This window comes from Daphnia pulex, chromosome 10, assembly GCF_021134715.1.
Source record: "Daphnia pulex isolate KAP4 chromosome 10, ASM2113471v1".
NCBI classification, from domain to species: Eukaryota; Metazoa; Arthropoda; class Branchiopoda; order Diplostraca; family Daphniidae; genus Daphnia; species Daphnia pulex.
Genome location: NC_060026.1, coordinates 15,163,244 through 15,181,178, shown reverse-complemented (window position 1 = coordinate 15,181,178; position 17,935 = coordinate 15,163,244). Strand labels below are relative to the sequence as shown.

At 39.0% G+C, this 17,935-nt stretch overlaps 2 protein-coding genes and 1 long non-coding RNA gene across 5 annotated transcripts; all 3 read right to left on the bottom strand.

Moving 5' to 3' along the window:
• Positions 1-2,964: 2,964 nt before the first annotated feature.
• Positions 2,965-4,525, bottom strand: LOC124205480. 3 transcript variants are annotated; one of them, XR_006879343.1, is made up of 5 exons: positions 3,983-4,514; positions 3,804-3,912; positions 3,479-3,713; positions 3,295-3,414; positions 2,965-3,222 (listed from the first exon to the last, which is right to left on the bottom strand). It is a non-coding gene; the product is annotated as an uncharacterized LOC124205480 (long non-coding RNA). The 3 variants fall into 3 exon arrangements; XR_006879342.1 differs by having other exon boundaries at positions 2,965-3,414; positions 3,775-3,912; positions 3,983-4,525; XR_006879341.1 differs by having other exon boundaries at positions 2,965-3,414; positions 3,983-4,511.
• A 1,072-nt stretch (positions 4,526-5,597) lies between these two features.
• On the bottom strand, positions 5,598-10,990 carry LOC124205473. The gene is made up of 3 exons (XM_046602916.1): positions 9,003-10,990; positions 6,405-8,909; positions 5,598-6,334 (listed from the first exon to the last, which is right to left on the bottom strand). Exons 1-3 carry the CDS (start codon positions 10,933-10,935, stop codon positions 5,949-5,951), a joined length of 4,824 nt encoding a protein of 1,607 aa, XP_046458872.1. The 5' UTR covers positions 10,936-10,990; the 3' UTR covers positions 5,598-5,948.
• LOC124203543 lies at positions 10,944-17,330 on the bottom strand. Its single transcript, XM_046600215.1, has 11 exons — positions 17,324-17,330; positions 17,105-17,224; positions 16,866-17,014; positions 16,681-16,746; positions 16,184-16,234; positions 15,007-15,111; positions 14,840-14,896; positions 12,591-13,228; positions 11,671-12,524; positions 11,023-11,594; positions 10,944-10,976 (listed from the first exon to the last, which is right to left on the bottom strand). The coding sequence occupies exons 1-11, from the start codon at positions 17,328-17,330 to the stop codon at positions 10,944-10,946; spliced, it is 2,652 nt and encodes an 883-aa protein (XP_046456171.1).
• Positions 17,331-17,935: the final 605 nt, after the last annotated feature.

The window sequence follows — 17,935 nt, the reverse complement described above, 5'->3', positions numbered from 1 at the left end:
GATCCATTTAAGGGTGGAGGCCATTTCGACATTTTGTCTGCTGTCCGATCTCCGGGTTCGATGACCAAACTCAATTAGGCTAATTATTACTCGTGTGCCAATAAAGTGCCAACACCACAGATGGTGTGCTGCGACGTATACAGTATATGTCTAGATATATCTTCACACATGACTGCCATTTTTGAACATCAGTTCTATTTTTTTGCGGCGATCTAGATATAACATCCGCACACGGAATATACTAACGATCATGTCACGAAAATGAGTGTGTGTATGTGAAAAGAACAGAGAGACCATCCTCCGTTATACAATTTGAAACAGTAATGATGTACGGGCGTGTGTGGTGGTTTATAAAAACTCCACAACGAGTTGATTTGAGATGAACGCTGGCATCTGTCGTCTGATATACGTGTCGATTCCATCCAGACGGAAGAAACCCAAAAAAACTTGAATTTCCATCCGCAACTGACGCTATTCAAACGCTAATGAACTAACTGTTAAATCAATCTAAAGAGAGACGAGTGTGTCAGATATGATCCGATCCTTTGTGCGTGTGCACCAAGGACAAGCGGAGGTCGACGATAAACAATTGGATTTGAATGACAATATAACGCAAAGACAAGAAGACGCACAAAAAGTAGATTTTCCTATACGTTGTGCGTTGTTATCAGCTGAAACACCTCAACTGAGCACCACCGCTGCTGTGGATGGATGAAGCTCTCGAGTAACAAAAAACGAGTTGGCAACAGAGTCAATCTATTATAATACCCACATAACAAAATGCTGATATCCGAATTCCGTGAGAAATCAGAGTAGCCGCAATTCCCTTCCTATACGCATGGCGAGAGAGAAAGAAAAACAAGAAAAAAACAAAAGAAGAACACTTTGGCGTGACAGCGGCAAGCGCTGCTCGAATTTTTTTTTAACCGGCCAAAATTTAATTTGATAAAAGATGCCAGGCTGATTTACAGGTACCTATATAATAGCTGGTTAAGCAGGTTTGCTTCCTATCGAGCTGCTAGCCAGTCTTAGAAAGCACGACGCATTCAAACCGGGTTGAATATTTTCTGTTTTTTGTGTGTGTGGGATACTATAGGGATGAGACGGTTTATCTCGGAATGTGATATTATACAAGTTAAAAAGAAGAAGAAGAACAAAAGACTCATTAACTTTTGAAAACACCTGTTACCATACTCATTTAGTAGATTTGAAATGAATATTCATACATTGTTTCAAGCGTATCATTTCCCGGCTGATGAAAGACATTCCATCGACTGTAAACAAAAGGACAGGGTGGACTGGGTACGTGCGCGACATCTGTGAAAAGGAAAACTAAATTATGGGCATCAATACTTTATTCCGCAATCGATACATATACCGCATATTCCGGAAACACTCGGCAATAAATTCCCGCGATATAATTTGAAAAAAAACATTCGGAGCTTCTATTGAAATAAACTGACCCTATTGAATATAAAATGAATTAAAAAAAGTGCGATTATCGTCAAGACAAGCGTCCTAATCAGGAATAATTTAGTACTAAACAGAATTATGCGATGGCTAGAATGCAGTCGAACATAAGAATCATCCGGATATGATATTTGTCAGTAAATGCGATGAGCCAATTTGAATTTAGATTAGCTTACCATCGAGTTGAGCCGCATCAGCCATCAATAGGCTAATACTAAAAGTGATATTTTAAAGAAGCGAACTGTTCGTCTTGACAATTCAAAAGGTGATAATTGACGTTTGCACAATGTGTCGCATGCGATATGACATGCGCTAGCGAAATCTAGCGTACACCCACAACACATTGAGTCTTACTTGCGCACATACCGATCCGTTGGTTAAAAGGAACGAAAATGCCGCTTTCCACGTCCAATACACAATGGTTGAACCTCACAAACTGACCATAATCAACGGAGAGAAAGTGACGAGCATAAAATAACCAATACCTATAACTCTGAAACCGCATTAGTCCACCAACCTCGAATAATTATCGAATCAGTTAGGCCTATACAAAAGCACGATGACAATTGAATATAGCTTATAGCACATGCGCTACATGCGTAATATTTAGACTTGACCTAGATCCTCGATTTCATACTAATTTTTCTCTTTTTTTCTCTTGCTTACCTGGAGAAGCCGTCCACTTCCATAAGGTTTTTTAGAGGGTTTTTTGGATGGCGGGCCATGCCTAAGGGTTCACTTATTATCAGCCAAGAATCCCAAGATGCCATTCAAGCTTTTGCGAAAATGTTGACATATGCCAACACCATCTAGCGGCTAGATTCAACGTTGACATCCACGCCATCTAACGGCTAGGAATCAGTTCAAGCAAAAAACGGAAGTTTATCGATACCTAATAATAGGACGAATAATAGGACGAATTATACCGACCCAGAATTGAATTTACCCAAAACCTGTTGCAACGCAGTGTCGTATTCTCATTCTCCAAGTTAACCATGTACCTATGTAGAGTTTTTTTTAAATCAAGCCCCTTTGTGGCACCTTCGAGATTTTAAAAGTCTCCTTTCGTTTTTTTTCTTGATTAGGAAATTTAAAAATTTAGTTTTCGTATTGTTTTCTCTGTTTGTCATCTTATACTCTTACTGTTGCACCTCTTGTGTGGAATAAAATCTCCCGTCTTTTGTCTTTCAAATTAGGGTTGGTCAAAAAAATTTTCTGATACGACTATACTATATGACGCTAGTTCGTGTGCGTCTGTGGTCTCGCAAAATTGAACTGAAATTTGACCCGTTTAAAGGGTCCCTTGATATCTGAATTGCATCAATAACAGCAGCCTATGAAAATTAAAGTTTTCATCAACAATATCATAATCAGGCGGTTGAATAAATAATTTAATTATATTGGCAAATTATACATATTTATTCTTATGAATTGTTCAGTGGGACTATTTAAATAGTGCAGGATACATGGGAAGAAGGTGATTAATCAGTAATATTAGCATGAAAATGTCTTTATTCTCCAAATAGTAAATCACATTGGACACCGCACTCATTTCCTTAATTTTATTACTTAGATGTCAAAAGTTTTAAGGGACCACAATAAACTTCTGATTTTTAATAAAGAAATTAAAGGATTACAATAAACTTCTTATTTGAATTAAAAAACCATTCATGAACATGATATGTTTTCCCACTATTTGTTGGGCCAGAATGAAATACAATTTTGCTTGTCAAGGCTCTTGCTTTAGAGTACCTACAAATATAAAAACAACCAAAATGAAATTACTCTATAAACAATCATGTGAAATAAATTATGGAAACAAACTATCTAAATGACAAGCTCCTGTTATGATATCACTTAGGGTATTATGTAAATTGACTGAAAACTTGTCATCTTCAAGACAAAATTTTCTGAAACTGAAATGCGTCTGATGATGAATGTAATCTGCAAATAATTTCGTGGTTTAGTTTTGATCACAAAGAAAGATTACTGAATAAGGAATACACACTGTCAATTACATAGCTTTAATTTCTCTACGTTGATATAATTTTGGCTTAGCACCATTACATCATCAAGGCCTTTTAAATGAGGGAAACCCAGAAGGGAAAGCTTTTTTTACATGCCGAATAAAGTATGGTGTTATAGGATATCAGTAAGGATGACATGTAAATCAACTGGCAATTTGTCGTCATCTTCAAGACATAATTTTCTGAAAGGGAGCGATGTCTGATGATAAATGTAATCTGCAAATAATTTGTTTGTTTAGTTTTCATCACACAGAAAGATTAGTGACATAATGAAAACCTATTGTCAATTCCATTTGTTATGTTTACCAGTTCATTCAGCACCTACATTTGAACTATCTGCCAATCTGGCATTTGATAGGTAAAGGAATCATCAGTTGTGACACTGGAGGCATGGTTTTTTTTTCTTATTACAATTCTGCAATAGTTAAAATTAGAAAGATAACCACAGTGTTTCACAAGATGAAATTAATCACAAACATTCTTACATTATATCGATGAATTCCAATGAGTACCCAGTCGCCCCAGTAGTCAGTCCCCACACGCCACACCGATAAAAGTTATCGTCGTCTGCTAGTCAACAAACAATCAAATCAAAGTCAATCTGGGTGTCTTTTTCTTGGTCAAATATCTCGCGAACCACAAATAACGTAATGCAAATTTAGTCTTTTCCGTTAAATGAAAGGTTCATCTTTCAATTAGAGGTGGTCGCATCCTCTAATTTTGTGGAACTGTATGTGCAATCTATTTTAGAAGTTTCCCCTTTTTTTCCCCTTTTTGCTCCCAATCTCTCGTTATTTTCGTTAACACTTCAAAACTTTAGTCATAACCTATGTAAAAATTCATTTTACATCGAATGGGATTAGTCGCGTCGCGATCGGAGCAGCACGAAAGCGTCACGGTCCCGAAAACCCCTTCCACCAATCACGAATCGCCCCAATTCCCCAGGGACCTCTCACAGTTAAGACTATTTGGAGCGCTGTCGGAACTTTTGTTTCTTGAAATCTCTCACCCTTAAAAGGCGGTAAGCCTTCGGCTTTTTAAAATCAAGCCCCTTTGTGGCACCTTCGAGATTTTATAAGTCTCCTTTCGTTTTTTTTCTTGATTAGGAAATTTAAAAATTAATTTTTTTATTGTTTTCTCTGTTTGTCATTCTATACCTCACTGTTGCACCTCTTGTGTCGAATAAAATCAGAGGAAAGGAAATAAATTTGGCAGGGCCAGTGTTTCGTGGTTGTTATTTTGTCCGTGGCCTTGGTTAGTTCTTCATTTAGATTGATGTTTTCTTAGTACTGTTGATATCACATTATTCTTAGTATAACCTTGTGTTTTTCTTTTTTTCTTGATGTTTTTTAGTCAGATATTCAGTGTTGATTCAGATTCTTAGTTGGAAAGTTGTTGTTTCAAATTGGCTGCTATTGAATATTTGTCTGTTAGTTGGTGCATCAGTTTTGTGAGAAGAATTTTTTTAAAGTGAGTTTTTTGTCAGATATGAATAGTGATTAGTGATATGAATTATTGTGATGCGTTTAGCTAATGTTGTGTGAATTATTATGTGTTACAATTTAATGAAGTGAAAGCAATGAAGATTGTTTTTTTTATCGAAGTGAAATGTTGAAATGTGATAAACATTAAATGAAAGCTGTGGTGAGTCAATCTATTTTTTTTCATTAATATGGAATGTTTTATGTAATGAATTGCAGAGATAGGAATGATATAAAGGTTTGAATGATTGATGCTTGTTGTATTTTTTTGGCGGAAGATGGTGTTGGCAATTAATAATTTTTATTGACAAAATTTTTTTTGAAATCTTGCTCGAATGGTATGATTGAATCGATTTAATGGATTGTGAAGAAATATATTGAAATAAGAAATTTTTGGTTTGTTATTGGAAGGTTTTTTGAAGGTCGGTTAATATTATTGTCATTTATTAGGATTCTTAGATTTTTTTTATTGTAAGGGGATATGATACATTAGAGATAAGTAGATAGGGCACTGAAAATTGCGATTGATAGTTTTCGTCGTGACACCTAGCGGCTAATGTTTGTATTTCATTTATAGTATATAAATTCTAAGTTTTTTAATTGAGAAGGAAAGTAGTGGATTGGAATAAGGAGAGTTGCTGTATGTTACATTGTCAATGTACATTCCTCATTTTAAAAAAATATGTTTGTATTTAGTCACTTCAGTGAATTCGTTGACAGAATTCTTTCAGTTATCAGGTCATGGACGTGGAATGAAAAATGGAGTTGAAGCATTTTCTTTTTTCATTTTATCTGATTGATGAAAAAGTTTATATTTTATAAGATGACATTCGGGTTCAATGAATGTTTCGTACATGGTGATGTTTTTCAAATGGTTTATTGATTTATTTTATGTGACGAAAACTTGTTAATGCATACAGTAGTGAGCGTTATTAATATGAGTTTTGAATGGGTACAGTACAGTATTTTATTAGTTGAAGTAGATTACCATTCCAATGATACTCAGAATACATAGAATGAACATAAAGAGAAATAGACATTCTACTGAAGACAGATGTCTGATGTTGAATGTACTGTAAAGTGACGATGATGATGAAGTTGTAGACGATTCGCTGCGTGCAATAGGTCTAGTGATGATGACTTGAGAAAGGGAAGTATTGTCTTCGTTGATTTCTGAAATTGTTTCACATCTCAGGGTAGGAAATTCCATTTCAATTGAAGACGAGGTAGAAGTGTGCGGTAATGGGGCTGTTGGTTGACTGGAAGTAGAGGCGCCTACGTTGATTGTGTCGTGCGTTTTCATTTTTTTCGGTGGTGCTGGCGCCTTTTTAGTTTTGGTGCTTTTTGAGGGAGGTTCTGTAAAAAAAGGGAAAAACAATTCATTTGTTATAAAGTTATTATAAATTGATTCGGCAGTTTGAAATACTTGTTGTTGGTGTATCCTTTTTTTTGCGTTTAGTAGTCAGCGGCGTGTCGAGCAATTCAGATGGGATGAGTCTGGCATCCCAATCTCCGTGCGCATTGTAACCTTTCATCCAAGTGATGAGTTTTTTGGATGGTTGTAGCCCGTTGAGGAACTTTAAATTGTAGCTACTGGGTTGAAGAGGCATGATGCGGAGATCTTGAGCTCGTCGAACGCGAGAGACAGCCACGTAGAATCCTGGGAAAGTGATTTGCGGCATGAAGGGTCTATGATTGAGGTCGACGATTAATTTGGAGCAGGTTTGGCCTTGTATCTTATGGAGAGTGACGGAAAATCCCCAGTCAACGCCGTGTGAAATTGTTTGCAGTTTGATTTTGTTGAGTTTCCCCAGGACGGTGATAGCGAATGGTTTGCTGGTGTGTGTTTGCGACAGAGGGATGACGGCTTCTCCTTCTACTGCGGTGAGACCGATGAAGTCGTTGGGATCGGCGTGGGTGATTTTGACCAAGACCTGCGTGGGATTGTATTGTAGAATGACGTCGTCGTTGTTACCTTCGGTGATGGCGGCCACGAGTCGTTGGCGATCTTCTCTGGGATCGAGCACTAAGGAGTGAAAGGTGACCGGAGTCCCGTTGGTAAGTCCTCTCCTGGGGTTAATGTTGGACATCAGGAAACCAGGAGCGCCGGTCACAAAGATACCTTTGAACTGTGGTGACGTGGCGTAGAGGTAGTTCGTTTGAGTCTGGTTCAAGCCGTTGGCAACGATGCCGATGATGGGTTGAAACCAGACGAGTCTTGGACAATTTTGCTGTTGTGCCAGCATCAGCAATTGGTGTTCGTTGATGCGGTAGCGCTCTTCGTTGCTGGTTACCACGATAGGGGCCTTCATCCAAGTTGGGTCTTGCGCAATATCATTTCTGGTAATGACTTTCAAATGATTGATGGTGTCCATCGATCTTGTTTTAGGATCGCTGGATGCGGATCTGAGTTTTTTGAGAAACTCGATGTGTTCTTGATCGTTTTGCGCTCGCATTTGTTGAGTCAATTCAATTTTGCGGAATTGGCTGAACAATTGAGCGCCTCGCGTGCTTGGCCCGGTCGATGCAGTGTGAGGATTTGTGGGAGCTTGAGTGCTGACGTACTTTAGAAGGGCGGCGTACAACGATTCGGCTGGTGCTACTGGTGGTAGCTGGTTAAAATCTCCCATGATGATCATGGCTACGCCGCCGAAAGGATGGTTGTCGCCCATCATTTGTTGCATGCGACAGTCATCTTGGGCGAAGAGTTCTGGTCCGACGAAGGAAATCTCGTCGATGATTTTGCACACCATTGTTTCATGTTGCGCTCGCTCTTGAATGTTGGCCAATTTCATGGCGTTCAGTTTCGGCAGAAAGCTCCGACTGTCGTGAAAAATTGGAATCGAAGCGAAGTTATGCATCGTTCTTCCATTTGGTAGATTGCTGGCCGCGATGCCAGTGGGAGCGACGCAGGCCATCGTGAACTGCAGCGCTGCAGCTGCTTCTTGAATGCACTCGGCAAGGAATGACTTTCCAGTGCCGGGTCCTCCGTGCACGAGTAGATGGAAGGGTTTCGGTTTCGGCCCTTGTCCATCTTTGAAGCGCCGGAATTCCTCGAAGTAAGCGTTGGCCAGATTCCATATGGCTTTTTGAGAAACATTGAGTTTGTCGGACAGTCGGGTACCTTGAGGGAGGTGTTGGTTGGTGGTCCAAAGTCCGGGAACGACGGTGTCGTCATTTCCGTCGGTAGATGGTGGGTGAATGATGTCGGCTCGCAATCGGGCTAAAATACCGTGGAGGTTGCTGTCGTCGTTGTCCGATCGCAGCATGTGATTGGCCGAGGTGGGTGTTTGCGGCGTCGCTCGCTGATGTTCTTGCGGCTGGAAGAGGCGTCGCAGAGCCAACGCGGTGGCTTGGTAGTATTCCAAGTGTGAGTGATTGGCTCTCTCCAACAGGTCGTCGGCCGAAGCTCTCTCGCGCAAGATGTTGATGTTTTCTTGAGCCGCCGTTGCCGCCATGGTTTCTTGGATTCGAATGTCGTTTGAAAGAAGTGTCGATCCTTCTGGAGGTTCGAGCGTCGATCGTAGAGACTCGCTTCCGTCTTTTTTGTTCCATTGCTTGGCGCACTGGCAACGATGCTTGCTGGCCGCTGTTCTATCTTCGCCGGAAATGCGAAGTCCGTGGGCTGCGTTGGTGATCCATTTGGAACGAATGCGATTTAGGAACGATGGACCCTCTTGATTGTGTCCGTGTTCTAGGGTGTGCATGTACTGGCACAGATCGTTCCATAATGTTGGTCCTGGTAATGTACTTTTATCAGCGGTTTCAACTTGCCAAGGGCGGTACAGCGTTAGGATATAATCGGCGAATTTTCGTGCTTGGGACGTCCACGCGGCGGTGCGTTGTCTGGGTTTTGCTGTTGGTGGAGCTGGTGGTGATCCTACTAAAACAGGAATTTTTGTTTTCGATCGGATCCTTTGGACGTGAGTCCCTGTATTTTATAATGATATGAACATAAAAGAATGAAAAGTCGATTAGTGCAGAGTTTGGAATTTTTGTGAAATTCAAGCAAGTGTATATTTACCGTGAAGGGGATGGCCTATGAGGAATTCGAACGTCTTATTCGCTACTCGCCCTCTTGCTGTGTCCGGTTCCTCGCTGTTTTGATCCATTGGTTGCTTTTTCCAGTGTTTTGGAATGACGTCAATGAGAGCCACGTACTCGTATAGACTCAACAAATGCAATTCGCCACCTCGGTAGGCGTAGTGTATATGTTGAGGAACGGCTACTATTTTCTTGTCGCTGACGTAGATATTTGCTGTAGAGACGATGTTTTCGTCCGATTGAGTCGCGAGTCTGGTTTTGTCTTCGGGGGAGAGGACCAATGGTTCGGTTTTGTTGAAAAACTCATCCTGCGTGAGATCGGCATTCACGTTGTGAATCACCACTGTTTCTTCGTGATCAGAATGATGATTCAAATCGTTGATGTCTTCGATGTTGGTGTTGCTTTCTTCGTCATCGCTGATGATGTCTTCGTCGCTGTTGGTTTCGTCGTTCTCTTCTTCCATGTCAGAATCGTTGGTGTCTACATCGTCGAATTCGTCGAGGTTGTCTCCCGTGCTAGTGGGCGAGGTCTCGCGATGGTGTTTAGCGTATGCTATGGCGGCTGTGACGTAAGCCACCCAGAAAGTGTCGGAGCACAATTCGGCTGGCATTCCTTGAATGGCTACAGCTGCCATCGGAGCCGATATTTCGATGGCTCCACTTAGTTGATTGACGATTCGGTTGAGATAGTGCATCCCTGTGCGAATGACGGTTCCGGTATCTGTCGCTCTGGAGGGATGGAGTTCGATGGTTCGTCGTGCGTGGTGGAGAAGGGACAGCGTGTGAGCTAATTCGGCCGGTGGTTTAGTGACGTATTTCAAAACGTAGCAGAGGGCGGCTTTGGTTTGAGCGTCGCTTCCAAGTAGACTGGCGTTGGTGTTGCATCCAACGACCGCTGATTGAACGGGACTGTAATCTACCACCAGTCCGTTCCTCGCGATCAGAGCTCGATTGACTTTTTCTTGCTGTTCCGTGGTCAGGGTGTCGAACTGCTGTTGTAGGTCTGCAGGAAGTGTTAGTGTGGCGGTTGGTGGATCGGTGAGTGGCGTGGAATCCGAAGCGATGGGCGCGATGGCGGGTCGTTTTAAGTAATACATGATCATTCGGTTGTCACGTATTGCTACTGGAATGTTGGAATAATTTCGCTTGGTGGTGGTGGCTTCGGCTGGTGGTTGAATGGCGGGCAAGACCTCGAAAGAAATGTCTGGCTTCTTGGGGTCGGCTTTGATTGCCACGATTTGTTCGACGCCCGTTTCCTCTCTCAAGTGCGTTGGCTTGCCGAATCGGCAACACACTTCACCCGTTCTGGTGTGGTAGCACGACGGACCGTGAACGTGCACGTTGCTCAAGTCCACGGTGCGTTGGAAATCTTGGATGAATTTCCTCTTTTCGGTGACGGGGTTGTTGCATTTGAATAGGGCTGCGTGAGCCGGAGATTCGTTGTGGAAATCACGCAGGAGATGACGGACGTGAATCTCCGGTTGAAGTTGAGCCATGACGGTACGATTGATGGCGCTGGCGATGTGTCTTGCTAGAATTGGAATTCCCCCAACTGCTTGCAGCATCATCGGAGTGAGTCCTCCCCAAAAGAGGCTGTGCATGTGGAGTGATCCACGGCTCTGCTCTTCTGTGCATCCGAAAGCGGCAATCGGTGTTCCAAAAATGCCCGCTTTGCGATGGGCAAGGGGTACAGTCTTCTTTTTGCCCTCACTGTCTGGAGGTGTCCCGAATAGGTGGTTAAAGACGCTGTTGGAATTCTTGTAGTACATATTTGCCGCAAAAGCGGGTCCCTCTGCCAGAAGGATTCTGAGAGCGGACGGATGAATGGGGATTGAGTGAAACTCAGTTTGTTGTTGGCGGAGGGCTTCGGCAAATCCGTCTTCAGTAGCTGGGAAAGTGGCATTGTTTCTCATGTTTAAAGTTAAACGAATGTTGAGCAATCCGTGGATGTCGTCTTGGGAGATGGTGTTGAAAATTGTGGGGGGCCCGTAATAGCGCACCATATTCATTAGATGTCCGACGGCCGCTTTTCTTTCTGCCGCACTGTACGGAACTTTGCGGTTGACCAAAGAGATGTGTGGTGTCATTTTGGCCAGAAGAGCTTTGGCTTCGGTCGTGTTGGGATGGTTTTTGGCGTGTTCCAGTTGCCCGATGAATGCTGGGTTTGCAATCATCTCGCTGAATTTTGTCATGGACACCGTGTTTGAAAGCACGCTGGCTTTGACGGCTCGAGCTGCAGAGTGTCGTTGCATTTGATCAAACAGTAGAAACTGAAAACGCAAGCATTTGGCAAACTTGCCACTCCATTGATTCTCCATGTGGTAGACATCTTTTTGGGGGACGCTGTTCGTTCTTCTAAGTCCTTTTCCCAAAGGAAAGAGGTGAGGGAACGCCGAATAAAGAAGATGATGGTTTTCTTCAAATTCGTTGATAGGTTCCGCACTTTGTTCGATGTCGATGCAGTTTGGCTCTGCTTCTAATAATTCTTCCGGAGGGGAATCGGTGGAAATTTCGTGCGCTGTAGCTTGGTCGCCTTGAGGGTTGTTTGATTCTCCTATGGACGCGGCGATACCTGAGTGTTATGAGGAAAAAACTTTTGGTTATACAGTGTTCGTGTGTGAAAAAGAAACAAATCACGTGAAAATTACTTTGAAATGCTATGGCTGTCGCCGAAGTGTTGTTTGTTTTCGGGTCACCGGATCTTGTCAGGAAGGACATCGGGTAGCCAGTTGGATTCTCCTCGATGAGTTTGTCCTGGTCGTCGTCGTTCACAGGCTGTGGAATTTGTTCATGAACGAGTCGATCGATTTCGATTTCGCATTTATCGCCAACAACCGTGGCTTTTTGGATTAATTGATTTGGGATGCTTTCCAGAGTGGCGGTCATCTCTTCCGAGTCGTCGATGGTGATGTCTCGGTATCTTGAATTGCAAGCTTTTAAAGCCGCCAACCACATGTAGATGACGGCGGAGCGAACACGAATGGGTTTAAATGCGCGATGTGACTTGTTAACCGCCATTGCCGCCCACTGTAAATCTGACCCTACGAAAGCGATGCTTATCGTGTCGTAAATATTGTCTAAGCATGGGAAGATCCCCGTGTGTCGTTGAATGCGAGCTTTGCGAATTTCTGTTTCGAGCTGCGGGCCGTATTGGGGAAAGACTATTGCGTGTCCCAGTTTGCCACTCTGGCGTTCTCCGTGTTGGTAACCGGATAGTTTAATGATTAAGATAAACAATCTTGCAGTAGCAATCACGTATTCTTCAGCCAATGTCAGGGTTGGCAAAAAAATGCGATCGGCGTTTCCGAAATCGACTCCTGCAGCGAGAGATAAGATGGGGATTTTTCTATCGTGAATCGCTGCTTCATAGCAAGGCAAACACAGGGTAGCGTGTTCTGTATCTTGTCCGTCGGATGAAGCTGTTGCTTGGGTTGTGACGAACTCACGGTGCAGGTGGTAATAATGATTGTTGCTCGTTGATTGGTAGTAACTAACCATGGGTCTAATAATTCAAATTTGTATATTATGTTTAAGAAGATGATAAGTCTGTAATGTAATGTGAGTGTACCTGAATTTCAATGGGATGCTGAGTAATTCCTCCATGTCGGTATCGGACATAAGTAAACTGCTCAGTTGATCGATGGGTACGGAATGTGCTTGATCGGCTCCCATTTCGAAAGCTTTCATTCCACAGCTGGCGCAAGCAAATAGTTTAGCTTCGATGTTCCATGATTGCAAGAACTCTTCGACGATGCGACTCATGTCGTCTTCGGTGACGTTTTGGTTTACTTCGTTGATGATGTTGGAAATTATGGTTGGACGAGGTGCGTTTGGATCCAGATTGGCAGCAGCTTGCCAGTTGTCCATTAACGTGGTGATTTCAGGAAAGCGGCCGAGTCCAGTGTTGGTTACGAGATTCATCAGGGCTGCCACGATATTTGTTTCTGCATTTTCCATTTGCTCAACGGAAGGAGCATGCTTCATGTGTGTGGAGAGCAGCTCTTGTTGAGCGTTATAATGAACGGCTCCTTGTTTTTGTATTTTTACTTTGGCTAAATATCTGCGCTGATATTCTTTTTTCTTTTCTTTTTGGTCATGTTGTTTCGTGTTGAGTGCTGTGCTGGTGTGCTGATTTGTTTCTGGTTCTTCTTGTAGTGGATGCTGTGTGACGCTCGGAGTTGGATTTGTTGTTGCTGCTTTGGGTAACTAATGAATGGAAGAAAATAAATGTATTATTATTTGTTTAGATTGACCAATGTAATGATTCTGTTATTGTTAATATGTCTTTATTTCTTTAAAAATTTATGTCCAATGTGTCATTACTGTTGTATTTTTGTGATTGAAATATATATTGGTGATGGAACTTCAAACTTAACTTCAAAAACTAATTACACAATGTAGTTTTTCATGAGTTCAATTTGACTCAACAGTGTTGGTAAATCTTAAGCTTAATTTTAAATGAAATATAGTTATATGTTTGAAAGTTGTTTTTAAAGCTATCGGTAGATGGTGTACACTTATTGGATGATTTTGAAACGAGTTTTTTTCATGACAATTGTTTTTGACATTATTTGTAGTCCGAGAAACCAAATTTTGAATTAAAAATCAATTATATGTCATGTAATGATAAATTGTAGTATATTTGAAAATTTTGACACAAATATTTATAAACATAAAATTACAAAATTATCGCTAGATGGCGTTAATTTAGTGATAAGAATAAATTTTGTCAAAGTGAATCGATTTCAATTTGTTTTCAGATTAATGATTATTAAATGTGATAAACATTTTATGATTATTAGCCTTTTAAATATATGTTATACGCCATTTAATGATAAATTGTGGTATATTTGAAAATGTTTACATAAATATTTATCAACATAAAATTACAAATTATCGCTAGATGGCGTAAATGTAGTGGTAAGAATAAATTTTGTCAAAGTGAATCGATTTTAATTTGTTTTCAGATTAATGATTATTAAATGTGATAAACATTTTATGATTATTAGCCTTTTAAATATATGTTATACGCCATTTAATGATAAATTGTGGTATATTTGAAAATGTTTACATAAATATTTATCAACATAAAATTACAAAATTATCGCTAGATGGCGTTAATTTAGTGATAAGAATAAATTTTTTCAAAGTGAATCGATTTCCATTTGTTTTCAGATTAATGATTATTAAATGTGATAAACATTTTATGATTATTACCCTTTTAAATATATGTTATACGCCATTTAATGATAAATTGTGGTATATTTGAAAATTTTTACATAAATATTTATCAACATAAAATTACAAAATTATCGCTAGATGGCGTAAATGTAGTGGCAAGAATAAATTTGATCAAAGAGAGTTTATTTCAATTTTTTTTAAGATGAATGATTATTAAATGTGAATGTGATAAACATTTTATGATTATTTCAATTTTTCTGCGTTATTCATAAATGAAATTATAATGTTTTATGAATTTCAATTAAAATGATTTATCAACATAAAGAATTTGGAAATTTATCGCTAGATGGCATATAGTTGTGGGTTAGAATAAATTTGATCGTAGTAGACATCAATTTAATTTTTTTAAAGAAGTATTCATTCGTGATTAAGTTGTTGTAAAATTACTTCGAGTTCGAAAACTCAATGTAGAATTTAATAATGTTACGCTATTTATAGATATTATAGTTTTTGAATTATTTATTTAGTTATCAATACATAAAGAATTGAGAAAATTATTGCTAGATGGCGTTTCTTTAAATAGTAAACATTATTTTCACTCAGCAAGTGTTTATGTAGATTTCATTTGTTACTTACTGTAGTTCTTGAACGAATATTGGTTTGTCTTATTGAAGGAGTATCCGAATGTGAAATCTGTAATGAAAATTATATTTAAATAATTATTGATTTATGTATTTAAAAAATGAATCAACTTAATTAAGTGACTTTTTATTTATGTATTCTTTATTTATATTCATTTATACTTCAGTCATATGGATGTCTTGAAGTTCGTGATGACTGCAAGACGGAACTGGGTTTTCAATTGTAGATCGAGTTTTCATTGTTGGTTGAATGCCAATCTTGGATTGCTGTAAAAAATGGAGTTATTTATTAATAGATTGTAGTTTATGTAAAAATAAATATAATTACTTGTTGAAATGGTTTTCCAGTTTTCAACTTTGATTCATGAGTTTTATTTTCTACGGATAATGGTATTTTCTGTGAAATTCAAAAAGTTAAATGTTAAACATGGTGAAATTCTTTAAATGAAAATATAGTATGTTTGTTATGGTTATGGTTATTTACCTGTTGAATTTGTTTCCCTTTTTTTGATATTGCTTCATTTGAATTTTTCGTAGTTGAACTACAAACCTATTAATTTAAAGGTTATAACTGTTTGTTGATCGAAGTTTAAAAATACGATATTCGTAATATTAAGAAAAACAAAACAACTGCTCCATATAACTTAAAAAATGACAGAGAAATTGGTAAAACAACTGCTCTATAGAACATATATAAAAAAATGGCAGAGCAGTTTTGGCGGAAACAAAACTGCAATACAAGGTGTGGTGCACTTTATTCCGACATACGAATGGGAGGGAAAATATAAAAATGGCAGAGCAGCTTTGACGGAAACAAAACTGCAATACAACGTGTGGTGCACTTTACCCCGATATACGAATTGGAGGGAAAATATGGTCTGCTTTCAATTTAACATAGTCAAAAGAAAGTGACGATTGACTCGTACGTAATTTATTGAAAGCCAATAATTACACGTCAGTCAATCCCTATCCCACTGCAAGATCCACGCCGTGTTCCGGGTACGGACGCTAAACCTTTCAACAGTGTCTTCGAATGTTCCCAAGAATTGGTAGATCTTGTGCATTCGGAATAACCACACGGGGGTTCTAGAGTCAAAAGGTACAAACGTCGATGGCTGTGATTTTTACATCCAATAAATTGGAGACCGCACCTGACGTGAATTTGTAAACACAATAAGAAAACATAGCAAGATGAAAAAGAAAACACAAAAGCATGCTAGACGGATAGATTGCTGTTATCAATGTAACGTATTCAGCGGAAATAGCCAAAAGACCTATCCATTCAATACGTTACAATATAATAAGTGTTTTTTATGTAAAATTAAAATTATGTGATTACCTGTGATGCATCGTCGACATTTTGAGTGGACAACCCTTCGCAGGCGGCTATCTAAGAGAATATAATAATATTGAATTTTTTCTCTATATTGAGCGTAACTGAGTGCGCAAGTTGCTAATGCAAGGTGCTCACTTGCATGCTATCTGCTAATTTTCCGTAATTTTGTTCATCGTATTGTTTAAAAAAAAGTTCAAGCGATAAAATAAAAATTTAATGCTGTTTAATGAACATTGGTCTAAGTTAAATGCATGTGAGTTTTTTTTACTAATGTGATTTAAAATAATGTTCAAAATTTAGTGTGTCGCGCGCAAATTTCTCTTATTTGTATGTAAATGCATCATCCAAATTGGCTATAAAAGAGAATAAAATGTAGTTGTGTTTTTTATCGCTAGGTGGTTATTATTTTTAGAAATTTTTAAGTTTTATATTGAACTTTTTGGTATTTTAGTATTTGTTTAAACGGAAATATAATAGAATATGTTATGTCGTATATTTACCTGTTCAATTTGTTTTCCTTTTTTTGATGTTACTTCACTTGAAGTTTTTGTAGTTGAACTAGTATCCTATTTATTGTAATAATTATAATTATTCAATCAGATACGGTAAAAACAATATGATATTATTTATAAAAAGTTTATGTTTGTTATATAAGCTATAATTAAAAGAAAATATGACAGAATACCTGAGTTGTACTATCAATATTTTGAGTATCTTCAGGATTGAGTAATTGTTTTTCATCGTCGTTGTTTAGAACAAGTCTATGTAACTGATTATCGCAATTAACACACAAACGTTGCCCCGGGTAAAAATGAAGTTTGGATGTTGAAGACACTTTTAAACATGACACAAGATTTACTGTGCATCCCCCTAATGGTCGTTTTGATTGTATATGAGTAGCAAAGGGGTTGTCACATTTCTTACTATGTTTGAACGATGTAAATCGATTTGTGTAGGTTGATTTGTGATGATCACAAATAGATGGAATGAGTTTCATGTTAGTTCTAAAATTAATTGTTTGACGAATTTCTTCGTCTAAATTATCTATTTTATGTAAATCAAAATTTTGTTTTACATATCTTGATAGAAAACAGGGAGAATTGCAATGTATTCCGACGGAGCATTGTTCGACAGTATTTTTACCAGCCATTGTGAATTTAAATTTTGATTTAAAAAAATTTGAACTATGTGTTTCTTCCGATGATTGTTTTATGGAAACATAAAAATACACGTACTCAAGTTTCACTATAATCACTTTCGTCGTTAATATAATATGTTATTGTTTAACGAATTAATGTCAATGCACGGTGAACTACACACGAAAACTTTCCACTGCAACAAGCGACGTGGTGAATATAGTGTCTAAAAAAGCTACGGACGACTAGAAAGAAGAAGAGAAATACGCACTAACTGTTTTTATTTTTTAAATTTTTTAAATATGAGATGGTTTCAGTGACAAATGCGGAAATTTGAAGCGGTAGGCTCTTCCCTAGTAAGACAAGTTTAGGGAAGAGCCCTGAGGGCTCTAGCAAGACAATTTTTTTGCTATCGAAATACGATTAATACAGGGTTGTAGATCTTTTTACGCTGATCATTTTTTATATATGGTTTAGGGTGTGCAAATGAGCGGGAGTGCCCGTAAAACGCGTTCAAAGTTTCGAGTTTTACGGGGCTGACGCGCAGCCCACGCCGGCCAGAAAGGGGGTCGAGCGGGGGAGGTGGTGCGTACTCATGGGAGAGGGGTGAGTGAAGGGG